The following is a 22,380-nucleotide window of genomic DNA, read 5'->3' as shown; positions in this document are numbered from 1 at the left end:
GCTGTTCGTGGAACATCAGGAGAACCATGAGCCACTTCAGAAGGTTCCTCTTCAGCCAGTCGGGAAACAGGTGCTTTACCTGTTGTGAAGAAGTGAGGTGCTGGCATTGATCTCTCCAGGTGATGACATTTACTTGGGAAGTCGGCAAACTGGCGGAGGCCTCCATCTGCAAGTCTGAATATTTCCAGTATTAAAAGTCACGTTGCATCGCTTCAAATACATGCATGAAAAAAAAAAATCACCCAATGGCGAAGCGAGTGACCTCATGGCTGTAGCTGAGGACCAGGTCCAGATAAGCTCGCCGTCCTGTGCTGAAGGGATGACGACAGTTGTCGTACATCAGGAAGTTAGCATCTCCATGGTTCCCCTCCACCAGAGGCCATTTGGGTTTGATGAATAAAGATGTTGGCCGACACCAGGGTCACATGACTTCAAGGTCACCACCACTGAGCTTCAGGCTTCTTGTGTTCCCCCTGATGACCTTTAATGACCTACACGACCTCTGTAGGCTCTGGACTCTTGTTAGCAACCCAGGTTTTTAAGAATCTCCACCAGTCTGGTGTTTACTTGTGGATCGGATGTAGAGCTGCATCTCCAGCATCCTCCAGTCCGGTGTTTACTGGCTAGAGACGTAGCGAGCCGTCTCCGCACGCCACTCTGATGCGAGCAGCTCATTTTTAGAACATTTATGATCAACACCTCGGTTTCCAGCACACAGCTCACCGCCATGTTACTTCTCTGTCCACTTTTGAACAGAAATTCCTTCTTGTGCTTAGCGTGACATCACGGTTCTGTCATCACTCAGTCATGTGGCGTGAACATCGAACCACAAGGCGTTTGAGTTCAAAGTGAAACAGCAGGACAAATGAATGCAGAGTAAAAAATTAAGCTCAGAAAATGCTCGTTTTTATTGGTGGGTGAGTTCAAGAGGACAAAGAAACAAACAGCTGATCAAGTGGTTTCTCAGTGAACAAACAAAACACTCCTGCGATCACCATTCATTAAAAAAACAAAACAGGAAATTAAACAGAGTGACAATTCAAAAAGTTACAAATAGAAAATAAACCCAAGCTTCCGTCATTACTCCTCGCTAAATGAACTCCATCATTAACATTCGAGGTCCCTGCCGATGCGTCTGAAACAGAAGCCGACCAGTAGAATTAGAATCTGCTCTATTTGATCTGTTCCAGCCTCTATATACACGTCCATATCTATGTACAGCCACCATAAACTCCGCCTCCTCTGCCAGCAGCTCCTGGCAGGCTTTTTTGTGCAAATTTTGTTTGTTATCTAACTTTTCAGGAGGGAAAAAAAAAAAATCTGCGGCTGGGAAACAAAAGGAAATCATACTGATGATCAGACCGCTGCTCACATCAAGACTGCCGTCTACAACCACATTCCCCAGAAGCCCCGTCACCTGCGCAGCGTCTTCTGGTCATGCCTCACTGACGAGGGCCAACACGTGGGAGCACCTTTCCCGCCAGGTCTCATCGCAGCTGATAGTCCAGCCCACAACATTGGACAGGTTATCTTAATAGATGGGGATTTGGTTCTTTTGCCTCTGAACAATCAAAGATTTGTTCTTTTGTAAAACTGCTTGGGAAACTGAACAGAGTCTGGTCGGTTGTCATCTGAAATCCAACGAGATGGAGCCTCGTTTGACATCACCATGGTGACTTGTGTCACTAATTTGCATCAAACTTCGACTTTTAAACTCTTGTGCAGAACACAAATATACACCCGTGTGCATCGGCACCCTTCTCATCTGGAGGGACTTGAGTCTCTGGGACGCGGTCGCAGAATATCCCACTATTTCTGGTATTTGAAAGACTAATAATGAAATAAAAACTACGTAGTTCGTTAGTCGCGGTTCTTTGTGTGGTGCCTCATCTTCTGAAATTAAAGAGTTAAGAATGTAGAGATGAACCCGACTAAAGACGACAATTGAGTCTTTCAAAGTAACGAGCAGGATGCTAACGATGACGATGAGGAAACTAAAACAAGCAGGCACAGATGGGGGAGCTAAAGGACGTCCTAAAACGCTGTGACATCACAGAGGTTTACAGGAAGCACCGGGTCAGCGTACAAGTAGCAGTCTATCTACGTACACACTTCACAACTAGTCTTAGTGAGCCTCCATGTTCCCTAGCAACAATAACTGCAGCAGATGAACGCACATTTTCCTACAAACAAAAATAAGTCTGATGTAAAAACAAAATAACTGGACCAAGAAAATAATAATAATAAAAATAAAAAATCCATGTGTTCTGTTGGCTGCAGGTTCCAGAACTTGAGACAAATGTCATCATGAAATGAAACAAAAAACCCTTCAACTGGACTCGCTCATCGGTCCTTGAGTCTCCGACCGCTCAGAGTTGGTCTGCGTGATGGGAACGTCCGACTCTGGTTGAAAGCATCACAGTTGATCTAAAGGGTTTGAACTCGTCAGTCCTGCGGCGGATGGTGAAGTCTTTAGAACCTCTTCAGATTCGTTCTGACTGAGCGAGCCAGCAGGGGAACCTGTGACCTCGGAGTCTGTCGACCTGGCCGAGCCACCAGACGCCACCAGATTTGAAAAAGAAAAGAACAAGTCGTGTTCCAGCAGTGATGCCGAAGGTCACCTGCCTCCCTCCGCCAGCCTGAGTTGTTCCAACGGTCACGCTGGAGGACGTTGATGACAATCGCAGCTCCCACCGACCCTCCACCTGCTCCTAAACACACACACGCAAGCACACACGTGTTCTCAAATCACATGGTAACTTCCAGTCCAATGGATTTATCAAGAAAGAACTGATAATCAAAACTAAAGTTATGATTTATCTACTAAACAGCTGTTAGTTTATCAAGTGAAACAGCAGCTGGCTAACATTAGCTGTCTGTTAGCGTCTTTAACAGACACATCAACAGGAAGTGAGACTAAGACTTGGTTTCTTTAAGAGTTTCCTCTCAGGCGTTTAAAGGCACTGTTATGATGCCATTAACAACCATTACTGACAAAAGTGAATCAATCGCATTCTTCAGTGACTTTTAAGCAGTTATTTGTTTATTGTTGTGCGAGACTGAAGCCTGGTAACCATAACGACCATTTCTTCACCTGAAGTTTCGGGCTCAGAGTGGGACTTAGACAAGGTGGTGGGGAGGGGGTGAGGGGCAGGGTCACTCTGAGGCAAAGGGCACCTCCGGAGGGGGGGGCTTGATGGTGACGGGCTGCGAGGTCCGGCGGGGGGGTGAAGGCTTGGGCTGGGCTTGCTGCTGCACTGTGTCGTAGTAGGTCACACCCCCATAGGTGACCTGGGACTGACCCTGGAACACACACACACACACACACACACACACACCTCCAGGTAAGTTTCTGGGTGACGTGATTCAGAGTCCCATGCGTCACTTGCACCTCCAGCTGTATTCGCCTCCACCGACCTGGAGAGAAACCAGCCAGGTGGAGTGAGGCGGGGACGAGGGGATCAAACCTACTTGGTTTAGCTGTCGATTTGTCGTCTCTTGAACTGACAGACATTACGACGACACTGAGTCCAGAGCTGTGACTGGTCAGACTCTTCTCATGCTTTTCTACAGGCTGAGGTGAGACGCTACTGCCTGCTACTGTTGGACTGGAGTACTGCACAAGCTCAACTGCAGTCAACAGGGACACCAGCCTAGTTTAGAGTGACAGTGGTGACCAGCACACAACGACCATTCGCTCTCCTGCAGGCTTCAACAAGTTCAATTCAAACAAAGCAATTATGGAGCCAAACCAGCTAAAACAAGCTGGGTGTTCTGACCCACATCAACTGAAGGACTGACGCGGACTCAACTGGACCACTTCCAGAAAATAGCTCTTCCACCCCGACTGAGCTCAGTGAGAGCATACCTGGGGGTTAGGGTACATGGTGGGGTAAGGGAAGGTCATAACCCCTGGTGGAGGATAAAATGGTGGTGGCAACAGTTGCTGTGGTTGCCCTGGAGACAGAGATACAGGTGGGCCTCCGTAGAGGGTGGGGTTAGCAATCGGGCCGCCTGATTGGTGGGGATGAAGACCTGCAGAGAAGGTAACGGAGTTTAAAATCGTAATTATGACATTTATGACATCAGTTTACCCTTCAAGCACATGAAGACTCAACCACTGACCCGGATGTGGGATGTGCATCTCTGGCTGGACCAACATTCCTTGCGGTGGGATGGGGGTGGGACCGTCCCCATGGGCATAGATTGGTCCCTGATACGACACTGACAGACACACAGGCGGATCAGATCAATCAAGGGGATCAAGGCTTATCAAACACCTTTGCATCAGGAGGAAGTAGGGACTTGGGTCTCCAGACAAAACCAATGCTTCGGTTTGTCACAACGAACGGTGATAGAAGAATCCCTTTCAGGGGATGTCAGGAAACGCGTTTTTGTCTGAAAACCTCAGACATTTGGATAAAGTACCAAAAAGAAAAGCAGAGGTCGTCAGTGGAGGAGCTGGAACGCAGCAACATTGTTACCTTCATAAATGACCTGATTCTTTCAGTTATGTAAGAGCTGTTTTTCCTGACGTCTGCTGGTGAAGAGGAGGAAGCAAAACCCTGACTGAAGCTGCACGCGTCTCCACTGTTTCACCTCCTCTCTTAATACTTGATGTCATAAAGCAGGATTTTCATGTCAAACATGGCAGGTATCAAATACAGAGGTTGATGTATTCAGGAGGAGAGGGCTCCGGCTCACCGCACATAATTTGGTTCTACAGACACGACAGAAGAGGAGACTTGGGCCTCACAGCGCACACAAAAATACGAACATCAAGAGGATCGTGATAAACATTCTCCAAAGCGGACACCGAGTTCCACATCACCCTTCATCATTTCGCTGTCTGACTCTACGACTGTTTCCGGGTTTCATGTCGTCTTACTGGGCTCGTAGTAGTGTCCCTCCATCACTCCCAGGTGCAGGGGGGGTGCTGGCTCGGGCACAGCCCTCTGGCGTTGCGAGGAGTAGCGTTTGGCCCGATTGGAGCCGACGCCCATCTCCTCCATGCTTGAGAACTGAGGCGGGCCGCTGGGGATATGCATGGTGTTGGGGAGGCCTGCACACACAGATATCAGGTTGACGTGAACCACTCCAAATGTGACTCAGATCCCGAGGGTTCAAGTGCGACGGCGCCACACTCACCAGCAGATATGCTGTGACGCTGACGGCAACACAAATCAAGAGCAGCAACATCTCTACTGCTGCTATGGCAAAAGGCATGAATCCTTCACTTTCAAACACTCTCGGTAACTTTGATATGAGGTTTCAGGGATAACTAATTCAATGACAACGGCGAGGAGGAAAGCAACATTGTAAAGCTCTGGGCTAATAACAGATATTTAAAAGAACGAATTTGGCCAATAGCCAAAGTCTTTCCCTATCAAGCCACAAACACCAGCTACTGCAACCAGTGAAAGCCACACAATCTGCTAACTGGCTGACAGAAGCCAATGATCCAAACAGTCGTCTAGTAATACTAGAAGTTGAGTTAGTAGACAAACACGTCCAGCACCAGAGGAGCAATGACCCTGACTTCAACAGTGGCTCTCAGGGCATTTCTTAAGAAAGTTTCCTGAAAAAACAAGAAGTGAGTAAAAAGGAGACGGGTGCATTTACACTCACCTCTCATCTCTGAGCGAATGTAGGAGGTGGGACTTGGGCTCCAGCTCTGCCCGGTCACCAAACTGAGTCTAGCCACTTCCTGATCCAGCTCTGTCAACGCTCCTCCCGCTTGGCTCTGACCCTCCCCTGCTGCCCAGCTCTTCCCCCCGATGCTGCTGGGAGAGGAGGCGATGCCCCCAGCTGCAGACTCTTCCATGGAAGGCTGTTTGCTGCCCAGGTCTGCAGGCCGAGATCGAGTCCTGCGAGCCAGCGAGTAGGATTTACGTTCCACCGGCCGCTCAGTGGGAGGCGAAGCTTCCCTATTGGTCACCGCTGATGTCTGAGGCGAGCCAGAACTGGAGGGGGCGGTCAATCCAGATGCAGATCTGTCGGCGCTCCCTCGATGTTCTTGCTGCTGTCGTCTCGGAGACGTGGACCTATAACCGCCCGGCTGTGACGATGCTGCCACTGTTATGGCACTTAAGGCCTGGTCATCTTCCCCAACACCACCTTGGCTGACAGCACTGTCCTCGATGACCACAGAAGGACCCCCTCTTCCACCAACACCACGCCCTCCCCTGCTGACCACTCCCCTGTCGCCTGCAAACTCTGACTGAGCTTTGGGACCCTGACGTTCCCGGGGGTGCATGTGGGGTACGTTTGATTCATTATTCCTATACTGGGCCTGATGTGGGAGGTGCATCTGACTCTGATGGGATGGTCTGCTGCGGGATGCTGGTGGTCTTGGGGGGTTGCTGCTACGCTGTGTGGATGAAAGCGGGCGAGAGGGTGATGAGGAAGAAGGGTGAGTAGATGAAGGAGTAGGGGCAGCTCCTCGGTTCAGACCTCCTCCTCCACTGCTCTGCCAGGACCGAACCGGTCGCTCACCATCCCTCCAGCGTTTGTCTCGGCTGGGAGACAGATTCTGCCTGCAGGGACACAGACGTCACAACTCAGATTAACCTCAGCAGCTACACGACGAGACGGGGAGGATTCGGCATTAACATGTTGGGATAATTTAGTCTCTCTGCTATTCGGTGTTAATGAGAAGACAACATTTTCAAATCAAAAAAACTCGATCATTCTGCTTAAAAAAAAGTCTTAATGGATTCTTTATGTGCTCAGAAATATTCCACAACCACAATGTCAGTAAACACAGGAGAGGGGAGATTGTCACACAAACAGAGCACAGGCCGACATCACTTTAGCTGATAGCAGGTTCGTGGCAGAATTGTTAGACCTCTGACAAAACCACAATGATAAAGTATTGCTGCTTTTATTTTGAAGGCGAGATCAGGTCACTTACCCAGGATCCGGCCTGACAAGACAGATAAAATTTCCAATAATTCTTATCACTGTTGCCAAAACATTTTTGTTCCTTTAAAGTCACTTAAAAAATCAGGATGGAGTCTTTTTCGGCATCTTGAGTGGCCACTCAAGGAAACGCCTCCCGTGAATCAGATTGACTCCGCCTCTAACAAACCACCTTCAATGTTTCTGACTGATTAAATAATTCACATTACTAGTAGACTTGAATGACCAATGGAAGTGTGACTCACCGGGGCCTGCGCTGCCTGTATGGTCGCTCTCCGTGGCTGCTGCCATTCCGAATGTCGTAACCGTAAATGGCGATAAGCTCCTCGCGGCTCTTTGGCGCCTGCTCCTCCTCCCTAAACTTGTCATGCTCCCAGCGACCCTCATCCTTCCACAGCTTCCTATTTCGGCCCTTCGGCCTGCATGAACACAGACAGGGAGACACGGTGTCGGCAAAGGTTGATTCCAGGCTTAGGCGGTATCTGTTTTTCATGCCATCATAGGCTCCTAACATTTTACTCTATGTGACACCGTTTGTGCAGAGTGAGGGAGGTTTGACACGTTAGCCTGCTTATCAATTCCCACAGAGTGGATCACACCTGACAGGAAGCCCCCACGTGAAAGGCATCGTAAATTCAGTTGATTTTCAAAATCAAACCCCGTGTGAAGACACCTGACACCCACTAAAAAGGGCCAGAAAAGAACAAAATGCAACCACGAACGCTACGTTAACATGATGGAAACACCAAAGACGACCACATCAACAGAATCTGAGCTAGTTTATGAAAAACAGGCAAAACGTAATTGACAGGCTGCCTGGGCAAAGTTCTGCTGCACTGACGGGGTAAACAGTGGTGCGGCAGGAGCACGGTGGACCCGTCTCCTCAGTCTTTTGCCACAAACATTTTATGGCAAATGGCACACAGCTTCCTCCATGCTGGCTGGCTCACAGCCGCCGTCTGGACTGAAGCCAGAATGATCCCCATCAGGAACAGTCACATGTATTTATTTTTATGAGTCCTCTTGTCGCTGTATTCCCAGAGCTGCTTGCGCTGCTCACGTCCTCCTCTGATGAGCTACATGCTGTGTATGCTGGTCACACCGACTGATCACACAGCACTTGCCTGCCCTCTAGTGCTGCCTACTACACACTGCAATCCACCAGTTTCCCAGAACGCAGGTCTGTGTTGTTGTCAGTATTGAAAATGAGCCTGTTGAGATTTTTCAACAATTTCTTATATCGTAGCACCGTCATACTCAGCTCAGTAGTTTCCTACAGCGTGGACTTAAGTTGTCATGTTCGGGTCATCGGGCATTTTAGACACAATAAAACGCGTTCTTTTCTCCTAAATGATCAGACAAAAGATTAGTTGGTCATGATGATAATCACTGCCACGAGAAGCGACATCACTACCTCTCCTCCTCCTGGGTGTGCCCTCGGACGTCGTGTTCAAAGAACAAACCCTTTCGGGGGATGTAGGCGGGATTCTTGCGATCTTCGTCGTCATCAAGCTGCTGTCCAGGTTTTCCTCCTGCCTTCATTTCAGGGTCGTCTGTGGACTCCTGCAGATGGAGGACGAGGTCTATCAGCTGAAGTCAGTCCGACAGTGACGTCATCACACACCAGGTGAAAAGCGGCCTCACCTGTCCGTCACCACTCTGCCTCTCTCCAGCTAAGTTCCCCTTGTCCTCAGTCTTGCTCTCCTCTTTACTCCGCCCTCCTACTTCCACCTCTTCCTCTTCCTCCCCTGGCGTCGGGTGGTCAGCAAGGGACGGCTTGGGCTCACTGGTTTCTGCAGGTCCATCTTCATCACTGTACTGCTCTGCCTCCTCCTCTTCCTCAGCTCCCTGTGAGAACCCAGGGGAACAGGAAGTTTAGTTTTTCAGAACAAGCTGCTGAACTTGTCCAGAGGTTCAGACAAAAGAATAAAGAACAAACTTTTCCAGTTGTCACTGAAAATAAATGTCAGAGCTACTCAGCAGCTGGTTTTACCTCTGAGTGGGAGCCATTTTCCTCTGGATCTGCACTGTCGTAGTCAGAGAGGACAGCTGGACGGACGAAAGGACAGATAACTTCACTTGAATTCTTCTCTCAGACGATAATTATAACTTATATTTTAGTGGCTGAGATTTCAGATCATCACCATTATCCTCAAATCTGACTGATGTCAGCTGATCAATGCTAACTGCCAGGATGTCGCTAATGAAGGGTTGTTGTGTCTTACCTTCTCCTACGCCATCCTCGCTTTCCTGCAAAGACACCAGAGCGGTAGAAAGTTAGACTGAACTCCATGTGAACGAACACATCAACTGCAGTGATCCAGGAGACCTGAACACTCGAAGACAGAACTCAGAACAGCCGTTCTAACAGTGGTCCAACAAGAACAAGTGAGGAACCACTAACATCTCCTCAGTGGTACAAACTGTTCAGTCCTCACCCTGCTGGAGGGATAAACACGTGACATTCACTCATTGGTAACACCCAACAAACATTCCGCTCCAAACGGTGCCTGGCTGACCACGTCACTTCCACTCCTGCCATTGATTGACATCTACACGAAAGGGACATCCGACATTCCTCCAGTTCCGTGTGTGTCGGTGAAGTGAACGTGTGCTGGCATCAGCGGGGCCTCGCTGGCTGCTGAGCCACGGACACACACATCCATTACCGTCTCCTGATTGACACACACGCGCACCAGGCTCACTGGACAACATGTCTATGTTATAATTATTTCAAACACACAAAGAAAGCGAAAAAACGTGATGAACAGAGGAACCGGTGCTACGGCTTCGCCTGCAGCTGCAGTAAACGCTCCCCGACTGGCGCCTTCATGTCTGGGTTTCACGCCGAGGACCAAACACAACAGTTCAATTCACACCTGCGACATCATGGCGACACAAACGGATGTTTTAATGCCACATTAGCAGCTCATAATGAACACATTGCCGGCTCAGACGCTGCTAACACCCAGAGAGCTAATGTTAACCTAAATGGCTCACGCTGACCAACGCTCGTTTATTTAAGTATAGAAGACCAGGTTAATCACCTCTGACCTCCCTCTCCTCATAAACGTAATAATGGAGACGACGTTTTCCCCCAGCCGGGGAACGGAGCTTCCAGGAGGGCGCGCTTACTTTAGCTCCCGGAGTTAGCTAGCGGTACTCACACACTCGGACTCCACGTCGTTCTTCGCTTCGACACGGTCCGCCGTAGCCTCCACCGGTTCAGGTTCCCTCCCTCGACTCTTGGTCGACGGAGACCCCGACCCCCCGCTGTCCGAACCCGAACCGGACTCGTCGTCGTCCTCGCTGTCCTGGGACGCGCGCCTCCTCCTACGCCGCCGGTCCGCCATCTTAGGACTGGAATCTTCTTCTTCTTCTTCTTCTTTGGTATGGAAGTCTAGACACAGGGATGACGTATTGCTGCCCTCCTCAGTCCGAGTGAACACATTGCGGCACCTCTGCGTTATACACGCCGGCGGAGTGGAGGAATGCCCGCAGCTCTTCCTGGCCTTCTGACTCAAAGCAGCGTATTAAAGGCCAGTCCAGCTTCGTCCTCTCTTCGTGTTTCACTGTCCCTGCTTGTCCACACTGACACTTCCCTCCCTGGTGGTTCTTGACCAGAGCTTTGGCCTCTCTCCCACTGTCCTCCACGCTGCTGACTGACTGTCAGAGTAGGATCTGTCCGTCTTCTTCCTCTCCTGTGACTTTAACCATGTGTCCGACAGCCTTGTGTTGGTCGTGAGTTATATTCTGGTGTATTGTTATGTTATGTATCAATATTTTCCTTGAGGGCGGCTCTCTCTGAGCTGGCAGCGTCCAAGGACTTTGGTCTCGAGATCCATCGGTCGAATTTTGAAGAGGCACATCTCTCAGCCCCAAACGCTTGAGTCTGATTAGACAGAAATGAGGCAGAAACACAATTATGCCTGTTTTGGGATTAAATAGTTTTATTTCTGGAGTTACATTCAAAGTTACTCACTCATTCTAGCCAGATTCCTCATCCACAGGCCGGTTGGACTCCACCCCCTGTGATTAACTTCCTGAGAAACATTCAGATATCCAGCAAATCCTTGAACTTAACCCCAAGTATGTCTCAAATATACAGACCTCACAAATAACCTGAACACAACGCATTTATTTGGAGTTCACTTATTTAATCAACACTTATAATTTATGGTTTTAATATGAAACAATCGTGGCATTCGTTTATGCCCCTCACTCCCTGATGCTCTGAGAGGTTCTTCATGCATTATGATGATGTTTGTAAATTGAATGTTATTCAAATAATGAAATGATAATGAAGCAATGCATGATGGGTAAAATTCTGCCTTCTTATGTTTTTTTTTTTGTGGCAACTTTCAAAACCAACTTTTATGAGCGTACCGCCACCTACTGTTCTGGAGTCAGTAAGCAGGAACCTGTTGTGCAATTAAATACAAATTGATGAACCAACAAATTCTGATATAAAGAGAAAATAATAAATAAATAAATTACAAAAGTGGCCTAATCAATTTCAAAAAGGTGAAATTCATTTATTTTCTATTTTTCTGTGCATTTTATTTTCAAATCAATGAATACATTTATCCCAGGGTTTTACTTCTGCAGTTGGTTCTTTAGTATCTCTTAACCAAATCAAGTATTGATTGATAATCAGAACAGTTTTAGTCCTCCAGGGGTCACGGCTGACACCGACAGGACTATCGTGTCTTTGGTGTTTCCCCCTCAGGACAGACACACACGCGCTGAACCGAGGAGATAAGTTGGCAAACCAAAGCCATCAGGAGTTCCCCGTGTCCTCCGTCTTCAGAGTGATCATCATCATCTGGATGTTGTGGCGGCCTGGAAGCGTCGATCCAGCCAACTCAGATTTATCAGCATCAAATGTTTCCAGCTGAATGTCGACACAGTTTAGTTTCCATCGATGGAGCAGCGCGTCGATGGACCAGTCAGCACTGAAACACCAGGAGACGATATCAGAGCGCAACACCTGCACCACCGAGCAACTAAAGAACAATTAAAGACATTATTCAACAGTTATACAAACACTGAGTCATATTCTCGATCAACTGCCTCAACAGCTTTGAATGGCATTTCATCTTTCATGTCTCGTGCTTGAGTCAAATCAACAGAAACCGCATGATTTCCCAGGATGCCCCAGGCTGCAGGCATACCTTCGTTCTTGGTAAGTCGTCCAAAACTGAGCAGTGGGGTTTTTTCTTAGAAGAAAAGCAACCGTCACCAGGATGTCTTCGAAATCTGCAACAAGTGAGACAATGTCTGTCACTTATGTGGTCATGAGCCCTGTAGAGTCATGTGATGGTCCTGCCGTCACAGGCTCCGCCCTCTTCTGTCCATCCCCAACTTGTCCAGCTATTATCTACTGACATCTGGCGGCCAAGTTGCAAACTGCATCCCCTGAACATGTTGAACCTGAGTCATTGAGGACCCGGTTTCCCTCCATTCCAGCTTCAAAAGCATGGCTGGACATGATGACGCTAGCTTGTTACAATGTATGGTAGTGGGTTGGAATGGTTAGCAAATATAACAATTGAAAAATTACCAAACTGACTTCCCTCCAAAACAGCATTTTGATGAAATCAATTAATATGATGAGGAAAAATAATTCAAAATGAGGAGACATTGTAATGTTGGAATCAGACATGGAGCTAGATACTGGACCTGAGCTAGCTGATGCTAACACTTCCAACCCACTACCAGCCATTGGGCTAAGCTAACGAGCACAGGTCTAAGATCCCCAAAGGAGGGTCTCTATCTTCTCATCTGGCTCAGTGGACGATAGACAATGATAACATTTAAGCTAATTGATGGATCTGATGTCTTTACCTTCTGGCTCATAGAAAACATCTGATCCCAGGATGATGTCCACCTTGGGAAGCATGATGAGGTCAGGGGAGACTTCGCCCCAGGTGAGACCCAGCGTGACTACATCATGGAGGCCATTGGCTTCACAACTGCGTCTACAGTTCTCCAGACACAGGGGCGTGTTGGCGCTGTCAGACAGGATCACCTTGGCACCGCACCTGGCAGCCACCACACCTGGAAGACTCACACCTGCTCCGAGCTGGGGAGGAAACAAACGCCATGTTGTTGCAGTTCAGCAGTTGATCAAGATGGCCGCACAGGTGGGTCTCACCTCCAGCACCGTCTTGTCCTTCAGGTGGTCTCTCCGTGTCCACAGATACTGCGCCAGCACCACAGCACACGGCCACACGTACATGCCATACTGAGGGTCAAGAACCTGGAGGAGTTACAGGCCAGTCAGGTCAGCTCTGGAAACTGAGATTTGATTTGAATGAATAGTAAACTATGTGTTGGGTAAATACCAGGGGTGAAAGTGAGCCGGGGGAAAAAAGGAGGGGAAGGGAGCTGTCAAAATCCTTTCAGACGTTTCAACCACTTTCACCCCTGGTAAATACCAAACTGAGGAGATGAGTGTATCATATTCTATTACCTGAAGGTGTATATCATTTATGAACCCTGGTAACTTACATTGACATATTTTATAGCTTGCCTGTCATTTCAGCGGGCGGGTCAACTGACACAGACAGAAAACCATCAGGTATCAAACATCTTTGACAGACCTCGGGTATGGAGACAGAAAGAGATTCCTCCGTGTTTTTCTTGCCTTCTTCAAACGTGAAAACTTTGTAAGCTATTCTCGGAGATTCTTCTCCGCGGCGGTCCATCGTCATCTTCTAAAATCATCCAACTGCATCGTCAGCTGCTGTTTCAGCTCCGCCAACCCAGCTCTGCGAGTGAAAACTCACTTGAAACAGTTTAATTGATATTATTTTCAAAGTACCAGCTTCGTTTCTGGTATTTCCGATGCTATTTCCGCTTCTCACAAAAACATCAGACTGACGCATGTCAGCCAATCAAATCTTTTCATACGCCTGGCGGGAAGGCTCTCTCTACATTCTAGCCAATAGTCGTCATTCTTGTGTGGACCTTGTGACCAATGAGTGGCCAATCGCTGCACTAGGGGCGGGCGCAGCCGACGTCACTACTCACGAAGGCATTGTGTCTCTTTCCAGTTAGCTAACTCGGTTGCTGCCCTTTAATTTAAGTGTATCGTCCAGACAGAGTCAAAACTGCTCTCACATTTGTGGGTATCGACCAGAACGGATGTTTCACGCACCACACCACCAGTGTTTCCTGTTGTCTTAGTCCAGTAATTAACGTGTGAATGCTACAAGAGCACAGCTAGACTCGCCGGGTATCCGAGCAGGCGAGTGTGTGCGTGTGTTCGTGTTAGCACCAGGGGCTAGCTCGGTAGCTGTGCGTAGCGATAACACGCGTTTTCTCTCTAAAGCTGTGAGGAGGAATGAACCACAAGAGTAAGAAGAGGATTAAAGAGGCGAAACGGAGCGCCAGACCCGAGCTAAAGGACTCACTGGACTGGATAAAGCACGGCTATCACGAGGCGTTCGACCTGTCCCACTGCACTGTGAAGGTAAGTGAACTGTCAATGTAGCGTCGAAGCGAAGCTAACAGAAGCTAACTGCAGCTAAGGGGCTCTCGAGAGCAGTGCAGATTGTCACGTAGACACTCAGATCGTGGCATGTGCCCAATTTTGTCCGAATTCTCAAACTGGATTGGGTTTGGATTCTGTTCGGAAGCCTGGTTCCGTCCTCGGAACCTGGTTTAGATTCTGTCGTGAAATGCTACAACTGTCACGCCGGAGCTCTGCACTTAAAAATTCTGGAATAAAACAAGACCGCGAACAAAAATACGGTCAATATACTTATTAAGAACCTGGAAGTCATGGAATTTAAAAACCCGAAACTCCCAGGCCTGGAAACATTCTTGGATAATATACACTTATACTGTAAAGTTTTCTAGAAAGTCATGGAAACTTGTACTAATACTTGTAGTGATATTAAAATATATTTGATCCAGTTACTATAGCTGATCAGTTACAGAGATTAATCTTAGATTACTTCATCCAGTGTTTATTTCGTTCCCAAACCTCAAAACTTGCGGTTTTGGTTCCGGACTTGGGTTGGTTCGGACATGTGTGTTCATTCTCGTTTGTGATGAGTACACAGAACACGAAAAGGCAACTTATGAACCTTGGTAGTAATTCTATGTAATGTGACTGTTATTACAGTACACTTGTATTTGGATAATCACTTGATAACACAGTGAGACAGTTGCAGCAGGGCGTGCTTCATCTGAACACAGACCATAAAAACAAGGATAAATGATGGGACAAGATGGACTAAAATGCAATGGAATTGTGTCATAAGATGGAAAAGGAACTGTCTGAAGGAAAGAATGCAGTTAAAAATAGAATACTTAGAAAGCATATGAAGTGCAGGAGTGTGAGGCGGAGTGCTTTACAAGGACAGTGAGGTCTGAGTGGGAAGAAGGTGTTGACAGGCATCGACATTTATAGGTGAATATTTTGCTTCGTGGTCGTCGATATTTAACGTGGCTCAAGTCATCCTGGACCCAGATGGGCGTCTCTGTCCTGACAAGGGTTGAACTTTATTGAACTTGTGGCAGCAACAAAGCTCCTACATGAACATTAGAATTCTTATTGATTAAACCAAAAGTCTTTTCACTGCCGGAAAGATTTCTTCGTCAAACTGGGCATCTTTGAAAATGTTTTCCATGTTTCCACTGCAACATGGTGTCACATGATCAGACAAGGGCTGTCGTACTGAGTGTTGACCAGAGCGCTGGTTGCCTTCAAGGACCCTGCTGAAATCCTGTTAACAGAGAATTGCGTTAGTGATCAAACGCCACTCAGACGTCCATGTTGACAACATGGTTGACAGGTTGTTTGGATTTTGGTTTTCCAGTTTCCCTCCCAACTCTCTGTTTCAGACAACATAAACCTGTATTTGGAGCACGTGGCAAGTGCAGGTGGAGCTCTGGCTGCAGTCGCCCTGAGGCACATTGGAGCCATTCTTATGAGTCAAAGCTTCCCCCCAACGCCTGTGACAGAAGACATTTGTGTCCTACAAACATGAGCAGCAGGAAGTAGCCGTAGCCCAGTGCACTTGGTGACTCTGCAGTAATCTTTGTTGTTGCAGGACAACGTTGAGCGCGTGGATGCTGCTCATCTCAGTCCGGAGGAATTCATCGAGCGCTTTGAGAGACCCTACAAGCCAGTGGTCCTGCTGAATTGCCAGGAGTCCTGGCCCGCACGAGAGAAATGGACTCTGGAGCGCCTCAAACGCAAGTACCGCAACCAGAAGTTCAAGTGTGGGGAGGACAACGACGGCTACTCGGTGAAGATGAAGATGAAATACTACGTGGAGTACCTGGAATCGACCAGGGACGACAGCCCGCTCTACATCTTCGACAGCAGCTACGGTGAACATGCCAAGCGGAGGAAGCTGCTGGAGGACTACCACGTGCCCGTCTTCTTCAGGGACGACCTGTTTCAGTTTGCAGGGGAGAAGCGCAGACCCCCGTACAGGTTTGACCTTCCTCTGTTTGATTACGTGTGCGTTCCTTTCACTCCGTAGTCGTCTGCTGATGAGCTGCTGATCCATTTCATCACTTCCTGTTCCTGTTTGTAGACATTACAGTCTCAGATATCAGTTTAACAGCTTTTCCTCACTCACCAGAACCGTTGAAGTAAACTGATACTGCACATTTACTGAGGGAGAGAGAATATTTGAACAATTTTTCAAATACTAATCAAACACAGATGATTGGTGGCTGAACAGTTTTACTGTAACTGTAAGTACTGTTTATGCAGCACTGGAGCACAGCGCACTCTGCTGGACAAACAATGTCAAGATATCATGTCCGATGGAACCACACTGGTTCACCTCAAGTAAAGAAGAGATCGCATCCACTGATCCTGGAGGATGAATCTGTCAGGTCCTCGTTGATACAACATGGCTGAGACAGGCTACTGCCAGCCAGCAGGAGCAGAGCAGGAAATCATTGAATATTCATAAAAATAATGGACCTTGTTCATTGTTCATCTATTGTTTCTCTTGAAAAATTTAAGTCTTTGCAAGTCTGGGTGATGAGTGGTTACAAGAGGTACACAATAGATGTCAGGAGGAGGAGTTGCAAATAGCCATTAGGCCTCACTTCCTGTCTACGAGGCCAAATTTAGGACTAAAACGGATCATATTTGTGCATTAGAACTTGTCATGAATGAAGCCCAATAAGTGTTGATGTCTTACATAAACGTTTTCAGTTTGTTGAAAATCATATTATTGCTGCCGGCCTGCTGCTGGTGACAGATGACGGTGGCACACGGCGCATGTACACCTTCTTAGAGCATCGTTCAGTTTCCAGCTAAATGATTTTGATTGTCATGCTGTCAGTTACTAAAAATAGACACGCGTCGGTTCTCCTGAACTCCTCCTCAGGTGGTTTGTGATGGGCCCGGCTCGTTCTGGCACTGGCATCCATATTGACCCACTGGGCACCAGTGCCTGGAACGCCCTGGTGCAGGGCCACAAGAGATGGTGCCTGTTCCCCACCAACACCCCCCGTGAGCTGATCAAGGTGACCCGGGAGGATGGGGGTAACCAGCAGGACGAGGCTATCACCTGGTTCAACGTGGTCTATCCCCGAACCCAGCAGCCCAGCTGGTCTTCAGAGTTCAGACCACTGGAAATCCTCCAAAAACCGGGCGAGACCGTCTTTGTGCCTGGTGAGTGAAGCGGTTTCACTCACGTCACTGGTGATTCTTCATGGTTCAGGTATCTGGATATCAGGCCAATACCAGCGTCACTCTCCTGTGAGTCAAAACACAGGACAGTCCTCTGGTCCTGACAGCACCCACAGTGCAACTGGTCCAGTGTGTGCTAGGTGTGTCGTGCTGGTAGCAGCCAACGTTAGCTGGAGCTGCTAGGGTCCAGCAGACGCGAATCTCCAATATAAATCAGTTAGATACTAATGAGTCGATCCTCGTTTCTCCACGTTACCTTGGAGGCGTCTGTGTGTGCGCGTGCGTGTGTGTGTCTGTGTGTGCGCGTGCGTGTGTGTGTCTGTGTGTGCGCGTGCGTGTGTGTGTGCGTGTGTGTCTGTGTGTGCGCGTGCGTGCGTGTGTGTGTGTGCGTGTGTGTCTCTGTGTGCGCGTGCACACGCGTCTCAACACGGAGGAAGGCGGATGTGACCTGAATTCATGTAACAGCTACGGGATGTAGACTTTACTTGACTTATTGACGCCACAGACAAAAGAAAAGTCAGACTTGCAGAGGCCGAAGGCTGGTAAAGACGGGAGACGGCCTGGCTGGCGTGGATCTAGACGGCCTCATGTCCTAGATGGAAGACCCCTTGTGAGGCTTGTGTCAGAGTGAAATATTTCTGAACCACGGAAGGACGTCTGAATTGAGCGATACAAAGTGTTTTAATTTCTCAAAACATTTTTAATGAACTTCAAACAAAACGTAAGAGGTTGCTTTTAAAAAGTCCATCATCAAACTTCACTTGAAATGGCAGACTATATTTATAAAGTAAAACCAGCAGGGGGCAGCACATGACCAACAGGTTTGCCCAACCTCTTTGGTAGAAATGTAGCTAACATCCTTAGGGTTTGCTGGTTTCTAGAACAACTGGCTTGTCTTCCTGGTGTCATTGGTAACCAGCTGTGTGTCCTCAGGTGGATGGTGGCATGTGGTCCTCAACCTGGACACGGCCATCGCCGTCACTCAGAACTTTGCCAGTACGACAAACTTCCCCATTGTGTGGCACAAAACCGTCCGCGGCCGACCTAAACTCTCCAGGAAGTGGTATCGGTAAGAATCAACACAATCTAGTGTGTGTGTGCGTGTGTGTGTGTGTGTGTGTGTGTGTGTGTGTGTGTGTGTGTGTGTCAGGAGGTTAGTAACTTCTGACTCTTGGTCGTCTCAGTATTTTGAAGCAGGAGCGTCCTGATTTGGCGGCGCTGGCTGACAAAGTGGACCTGCAGGAATCAACGGGCATCGCGTCTGACAGCTCCAGTGACTCATCATCCTCCTCTTCCTCCAGCTCCTCTGACTCCGACTCTGATGTATGCATCGCACACACACAAACAGTTGTGTCTCTGTCACTTCAGAGGACATTAGAGATGGCAATCAATCATCCGATTAGCCTCTGAGCTGTGGGAAGTTGTTTACTGAATGAAGGCAGCAGAGTTTTAACCTCATGCACAACCTCACAAACTTCCTGTCCTCTGGAAACTTTTTCAACATTCACAGCTCTGGAGCCTGAAGATTGTCACGGCAGCAGCAGACGGGTCAAAACGGGAGCTAACACTCACGGGTCGGTTCGGTAGCTGGTGCTGGTTGAACATGCTGGCCTGTTTGCGATGATGTCACGCGTGTGTAACCATGACTGATCCAAATTAACTGTGGAGATCATACCAGCCCGCCGTGACATCAGAGAAACCTTTGCCCAGAACAGAGCCACTGTCATCAACACAACCTTCAAACATGCGATGCACTTAGAGGGAAAAGCAATACACAGTCACGCTGCAACGTGGGTGCTGACACGAGCGCCACGCGTCTCTTTGTGTTAGCGATCCGATGCTCGCTACGGTATCAGGTGAACACGAAACCACTGATGGGAGTGGACGTGTTGTCCTCCTGCTGTCTGTGGGATCAGGTGGTCTTCGGTGCTGCGTCGCGTCTGTACGAGTCCCCGTCAGCCTCCCACTAACAGGCGTCTTCATGGCTTTAACTCGATCTCGCATGTTCCCTGCAGGCCGAGTCAAGCTCCGAGGGCGACGCCATGACACACCGCAGGAAGAAGAGACGAACCTGCAGCATGACAGCCAACGGAGACACCCGGACCCAGGACGACTGCGTCAGCAAGGAGAGGAGCTCGTCGCGGTGACCTCTGGCCTCCATCCAGCCCGCCCACCGCCAGCAGCACTTCCTCTGATCTCCTGCAGCTTGGTGGTGAGCGTAGAAACACTTGTGAACGGTGAGAAATGGAGGGAGGATCCGCTGGGACGTGAGTCAGCCGGAGAGACGACACCACTGTGCTTTCAACACCCATCGATATGTTTGTCTGCGTTGCTTCTGTTGTGGGACGCGACTGTGAATCTAACGCCTCACTGGTGGTCCATCGAGGTCCACGGACCATTGGGCTTTAAAACGCTCAAGCTGCTCTCCGATGTGAGCTGGTGGGACCTGGAGGACCAGGACCAGACACCTGAACCAGAACAAACCTGAACTAACAAACTGACACTAACGGTTGATCAGTGCCACAGCGCATCGCAGTGACTCAGCAAAATCGGATCTTGGTGACACTCGTCAGTCACTGTCATGCCGTGCTGCTTCCTGTTTCCTGTCTTCTAATTGGCTGCTAACTGAAAAGCTAATTAGCTTAGTTGCTAACAGAACAAAAGAGTTTTGTTATCATGGTGCGTTTGTGAGCAACTGAAGTGAAAAAATCAAAAGTTCTCTAAAGAGTAAAAACAGCAGTCAAAGTGTGATGAGCCGGCGAGGATGCTGGGAGGTTTGAAGGCCAAGTTTTGTTTCGGGCCGTTCCCTGTTGGCTGCCACAAGCTAGCTTTGGGTTAGCTAACGTCCTGTTGTTGTTCTGTTAGAGCTCTTAACAGGGAAGTTTGATGTTCTCAGCTCCCTAAACGCCCCTGACTATCATGACCCCCTGGCTCACGACTATGGGTGATATTTCAGTTCACCCCAACCACAAACACAGCTTTAACTGTCAGGGGAACAAGGAATGCTGGTCCTGGTTCCTCCAGTTGGATTCTCCTGAGGGAAGGCAGTTCCTCATCGCTGGTTTATTAGCAGATATTCACCTCATCGCACCTCCGGGCGGAGACTTGGTATTTAGAATCATTTAAACCAAGAGTCTGCTGGAGATGTGTGAATCGCCACGATTGACGATCAGTTTACTTTCATGTCAGAAGACCCAGAGTCAAGAGATCCGGAGCCTGGAGGCGGCGCTAACGACTCCTGGCTGATTAAACCTGACGATTTCCGGTGACGAACGTTATGAAGGGTCTGTTTGATCAGGAGTCTCCACCCGTGGCTGTGGCGCTAGTGATCAGCTGATTGGCCTTCAGCAGGAACAAGCTGCTTCAGTTGCGTTCACTGTTCTCAGTTTCATGAAAGTTTCCTGTCTTCTTCTGCTGCTTGTTGCTCGACAGCTGATTTGCTCTGGTTTTCTTGATAAGACAGTAGGGGGCGCTGCATTGCCAACAACAGCAGATGGTGTTTGAGGTTACGCTTCTGTCCGGCTGCTGCGGAGAACTCATCCCTGGTTTACCAGGACGAGTCTGGTGCCGCTCTGACGACACGCACCAGAAACAAATCGTCAGAAAAGGATCATCAGCACCAGTTTTGAAAACCGGTCGTCAGCATCGCCAACGTTCCGTTTGCCCTCCGTGACAGGAAACAGAATATCTTTGAACGATGTGGAAGAACATTAGTAGGTGGTGGTTTGGTTAGCAGAGAACCGACCCTTCAACATGTCAGCATCTCTGACCGCAGGAAGTCGCGAGATGTTTGTGAATGGGAGAAGCTGGAGAAACGAATATTTGATGTTTTGGCTTCAAACCACGAATCAGTCTTTTTCAGAACTCGTGATTCTTGTATTGGCCGGAGAATCGAGATCCTTTAATCAGCGCGTTCACGTTGCTGCGACTAAAGTGCCTATAATTAGTGAGTCCAAGTGTCGTGTTTCTGTGTTTTTATCTGTTGTGGACGGTTTTAACGGCGCCGGTCGTTGGTCAGCGGTGGGTCACACGGTGCCTTCCACGCCCTCGTCCTCGCCTCTGGTCCTGGAGGAGACGGATGCTGAGGGAGCCTCCTCACGTCTCCCGCTGACTGATGGGATTGAAGCTCTTTTTGTTGATCAATAAAATCTTTTCTATGATTCAGAAGATCCTCGTCTCGTCATTCTTTCATCTCCGACTTGATTTGGAACCAACTTTGATTTGACGCTGTCTCCACCACCTGCCAGTCATTCCAGACAAACAGGTGATGATCTAGAAATGATTATGGACAGGATGAGGACAAAAGCCTCATTGCTTTTAAGACTGGGAGTAATTAAACATTTGTCTAAGTGATTAATAAAGTAACTTTTTCTAAGTCGAGCTTTCAAAAAATGTCGTCAGTATGCTGGTGTGATCTGAAGAACAAGCAGCAACACAGGACAATATGCTGGGAATGCTGGGACTACGACCGGACCAGAACAGTTCCAATGTCTACCAGAAGAGTTTCAGCAGGATTCCAGAGCTGACCAAGCTGACCTGCAGGGTGAATGCTGAGGCTGCGTCCGCCTGTTGTGGGGTGACGGTGTTTCCACGCTTGTGTTCCCTGACCCTGTTGAGGACGGCCTCGTGTTCCGTAGCGGTCATGCCTGGAGAAAATGGACTCACCTCAGTTTCTGTGGGAATGACCAGGTGAAGATAAAGAAAAGCAGCCAATCACAACCAAGTGTACTGAAAATGGGCGTGTCTTGATGTGATGTGGTCAGTGTTTCACAACCACTAGGTTGGGG

At 48.5% G+C, this 22,380-nt stretch overlaps 3 protein-coding genes across 5 annotated transcripts; 1 reads left to right on the top strand and 2 right to left on the bottom strand.

Annotated features, from left to right (window-relative positions):
- Positions 1-890: 890 nt before the first annotated feature.
- casc3 (casc3 exon junction complex subunit) lies at positions 891-10,299 on the bottom strand. The gene is made up of 12 exons (XM_086185348.1): positions 10,089-10,299; positions 9,147-9,171; positions 8,915-8,970; positions 8,566-8,769; positions 8,336-8,484; positions 7,167-7,340; positions 5,629-6,536; positions 4,889-5,062; positions 4,126-4,224; positions 3,869-4,035; positions 3,095-3,303; positions 891-2,711 (listed from the first exon to the last, which is right to left on the bottom strand). Exons 1-11 carry the CDS (start codon positions 10,272-10,274, stop codon positions 3,157-3,159), a joined length of 2,289 nt encoding a protein of 762 aa, XP_086041474.1. The 5' UTR covers positions 10,275-10,299; the 3' UTR covers positions 891-2,711; positions 3,095-3,156.
- A 1,397-nt stretch (positions 10,300-11,696) lies between these two features.
- Positions 11,697-13,790, bottom strand: mettl23 (methyltransferase 23, arginine). The gene is made up of 5 exons (XM_086185370.1): positions 13,527-13,790; positions 13,079-13,183; positions 12,769-13,006; positions 12,096-12,180; positions 11,697-11,876 (listed from the first exon to the last, which is right to left on the bottom strand). The coding sequence occupies exons 1-5, from the start codon at positions 13,635-13,637 to the stop codon at positions 11,702-11,704; spliced, it is 714 nt and encodes a 237-aa protein (XP_086041496.1). The 5' UTR covers positions 13,638-13,790; the 3' UTR covers positions 11,697-11,701.
- Positions 12,935-21,746, top strand: jmjd6 (jumonji domain containing 6, arginine demethylase and lysine hydroxylase). Of its 3 annotated transcripts, none has more exons than XM_086185360.1 (7): positions 12,935-13,067; positions 14,258-14,398; positions 15,987-16,375; positions 17,289-17,575; positions 18,527-18,662; positions 18,778-18,916; positions 19,609-21,746. In XM_086185360.1, exons 2-7 carry the CDS (start codon positions 14,270-14,272, stop codon positions 19,738-19,740), a joined length of 1,212 nt encoding a protein of 403 aa, XP_086041486.1. In that variant the 5' UTR covers positions 12,935-13,067; positions 14,258-14,269; the 3' UTR covers positions 19,741-21,746. The 3 variants fall into 3 exon arrangements, with proteins under 3 accessions (XP_086041486.1, XP_086041485.1, XP_086041484.1); XM_086185359.1 differs by having other exon boundaries at positions 13,048-13,207; XM_086185358.1 differs by lacking the exon at positions 12,935-13,067 and having other exon boundaries at positions 13,936-14,398.
- The last annotated feature ends 634 nt before the right edge of the window (positions 21,747-22,380 follow it).

This window comes from Aulostomus chinensis, chromosome 18 (genome assembly GCF_037954235.1).
Source record: "Aulostomus chinensis isolate RoL2024-O1b breed Wild chromosome 18, RoL_Achi_v1.0, whole genome shotgun sequence".
Lineage (NCBI taxonomy): Eukaryota > Metazoa > Chordata > Actinopteri > Syngnathiformes > Aulostomidae > Aulostomus > Aulostomus chinensis.
Note: the sequence above shows the minus strand (reverse complement) of the source record. Positions and strands in the feature narration are given on the sequence as shown.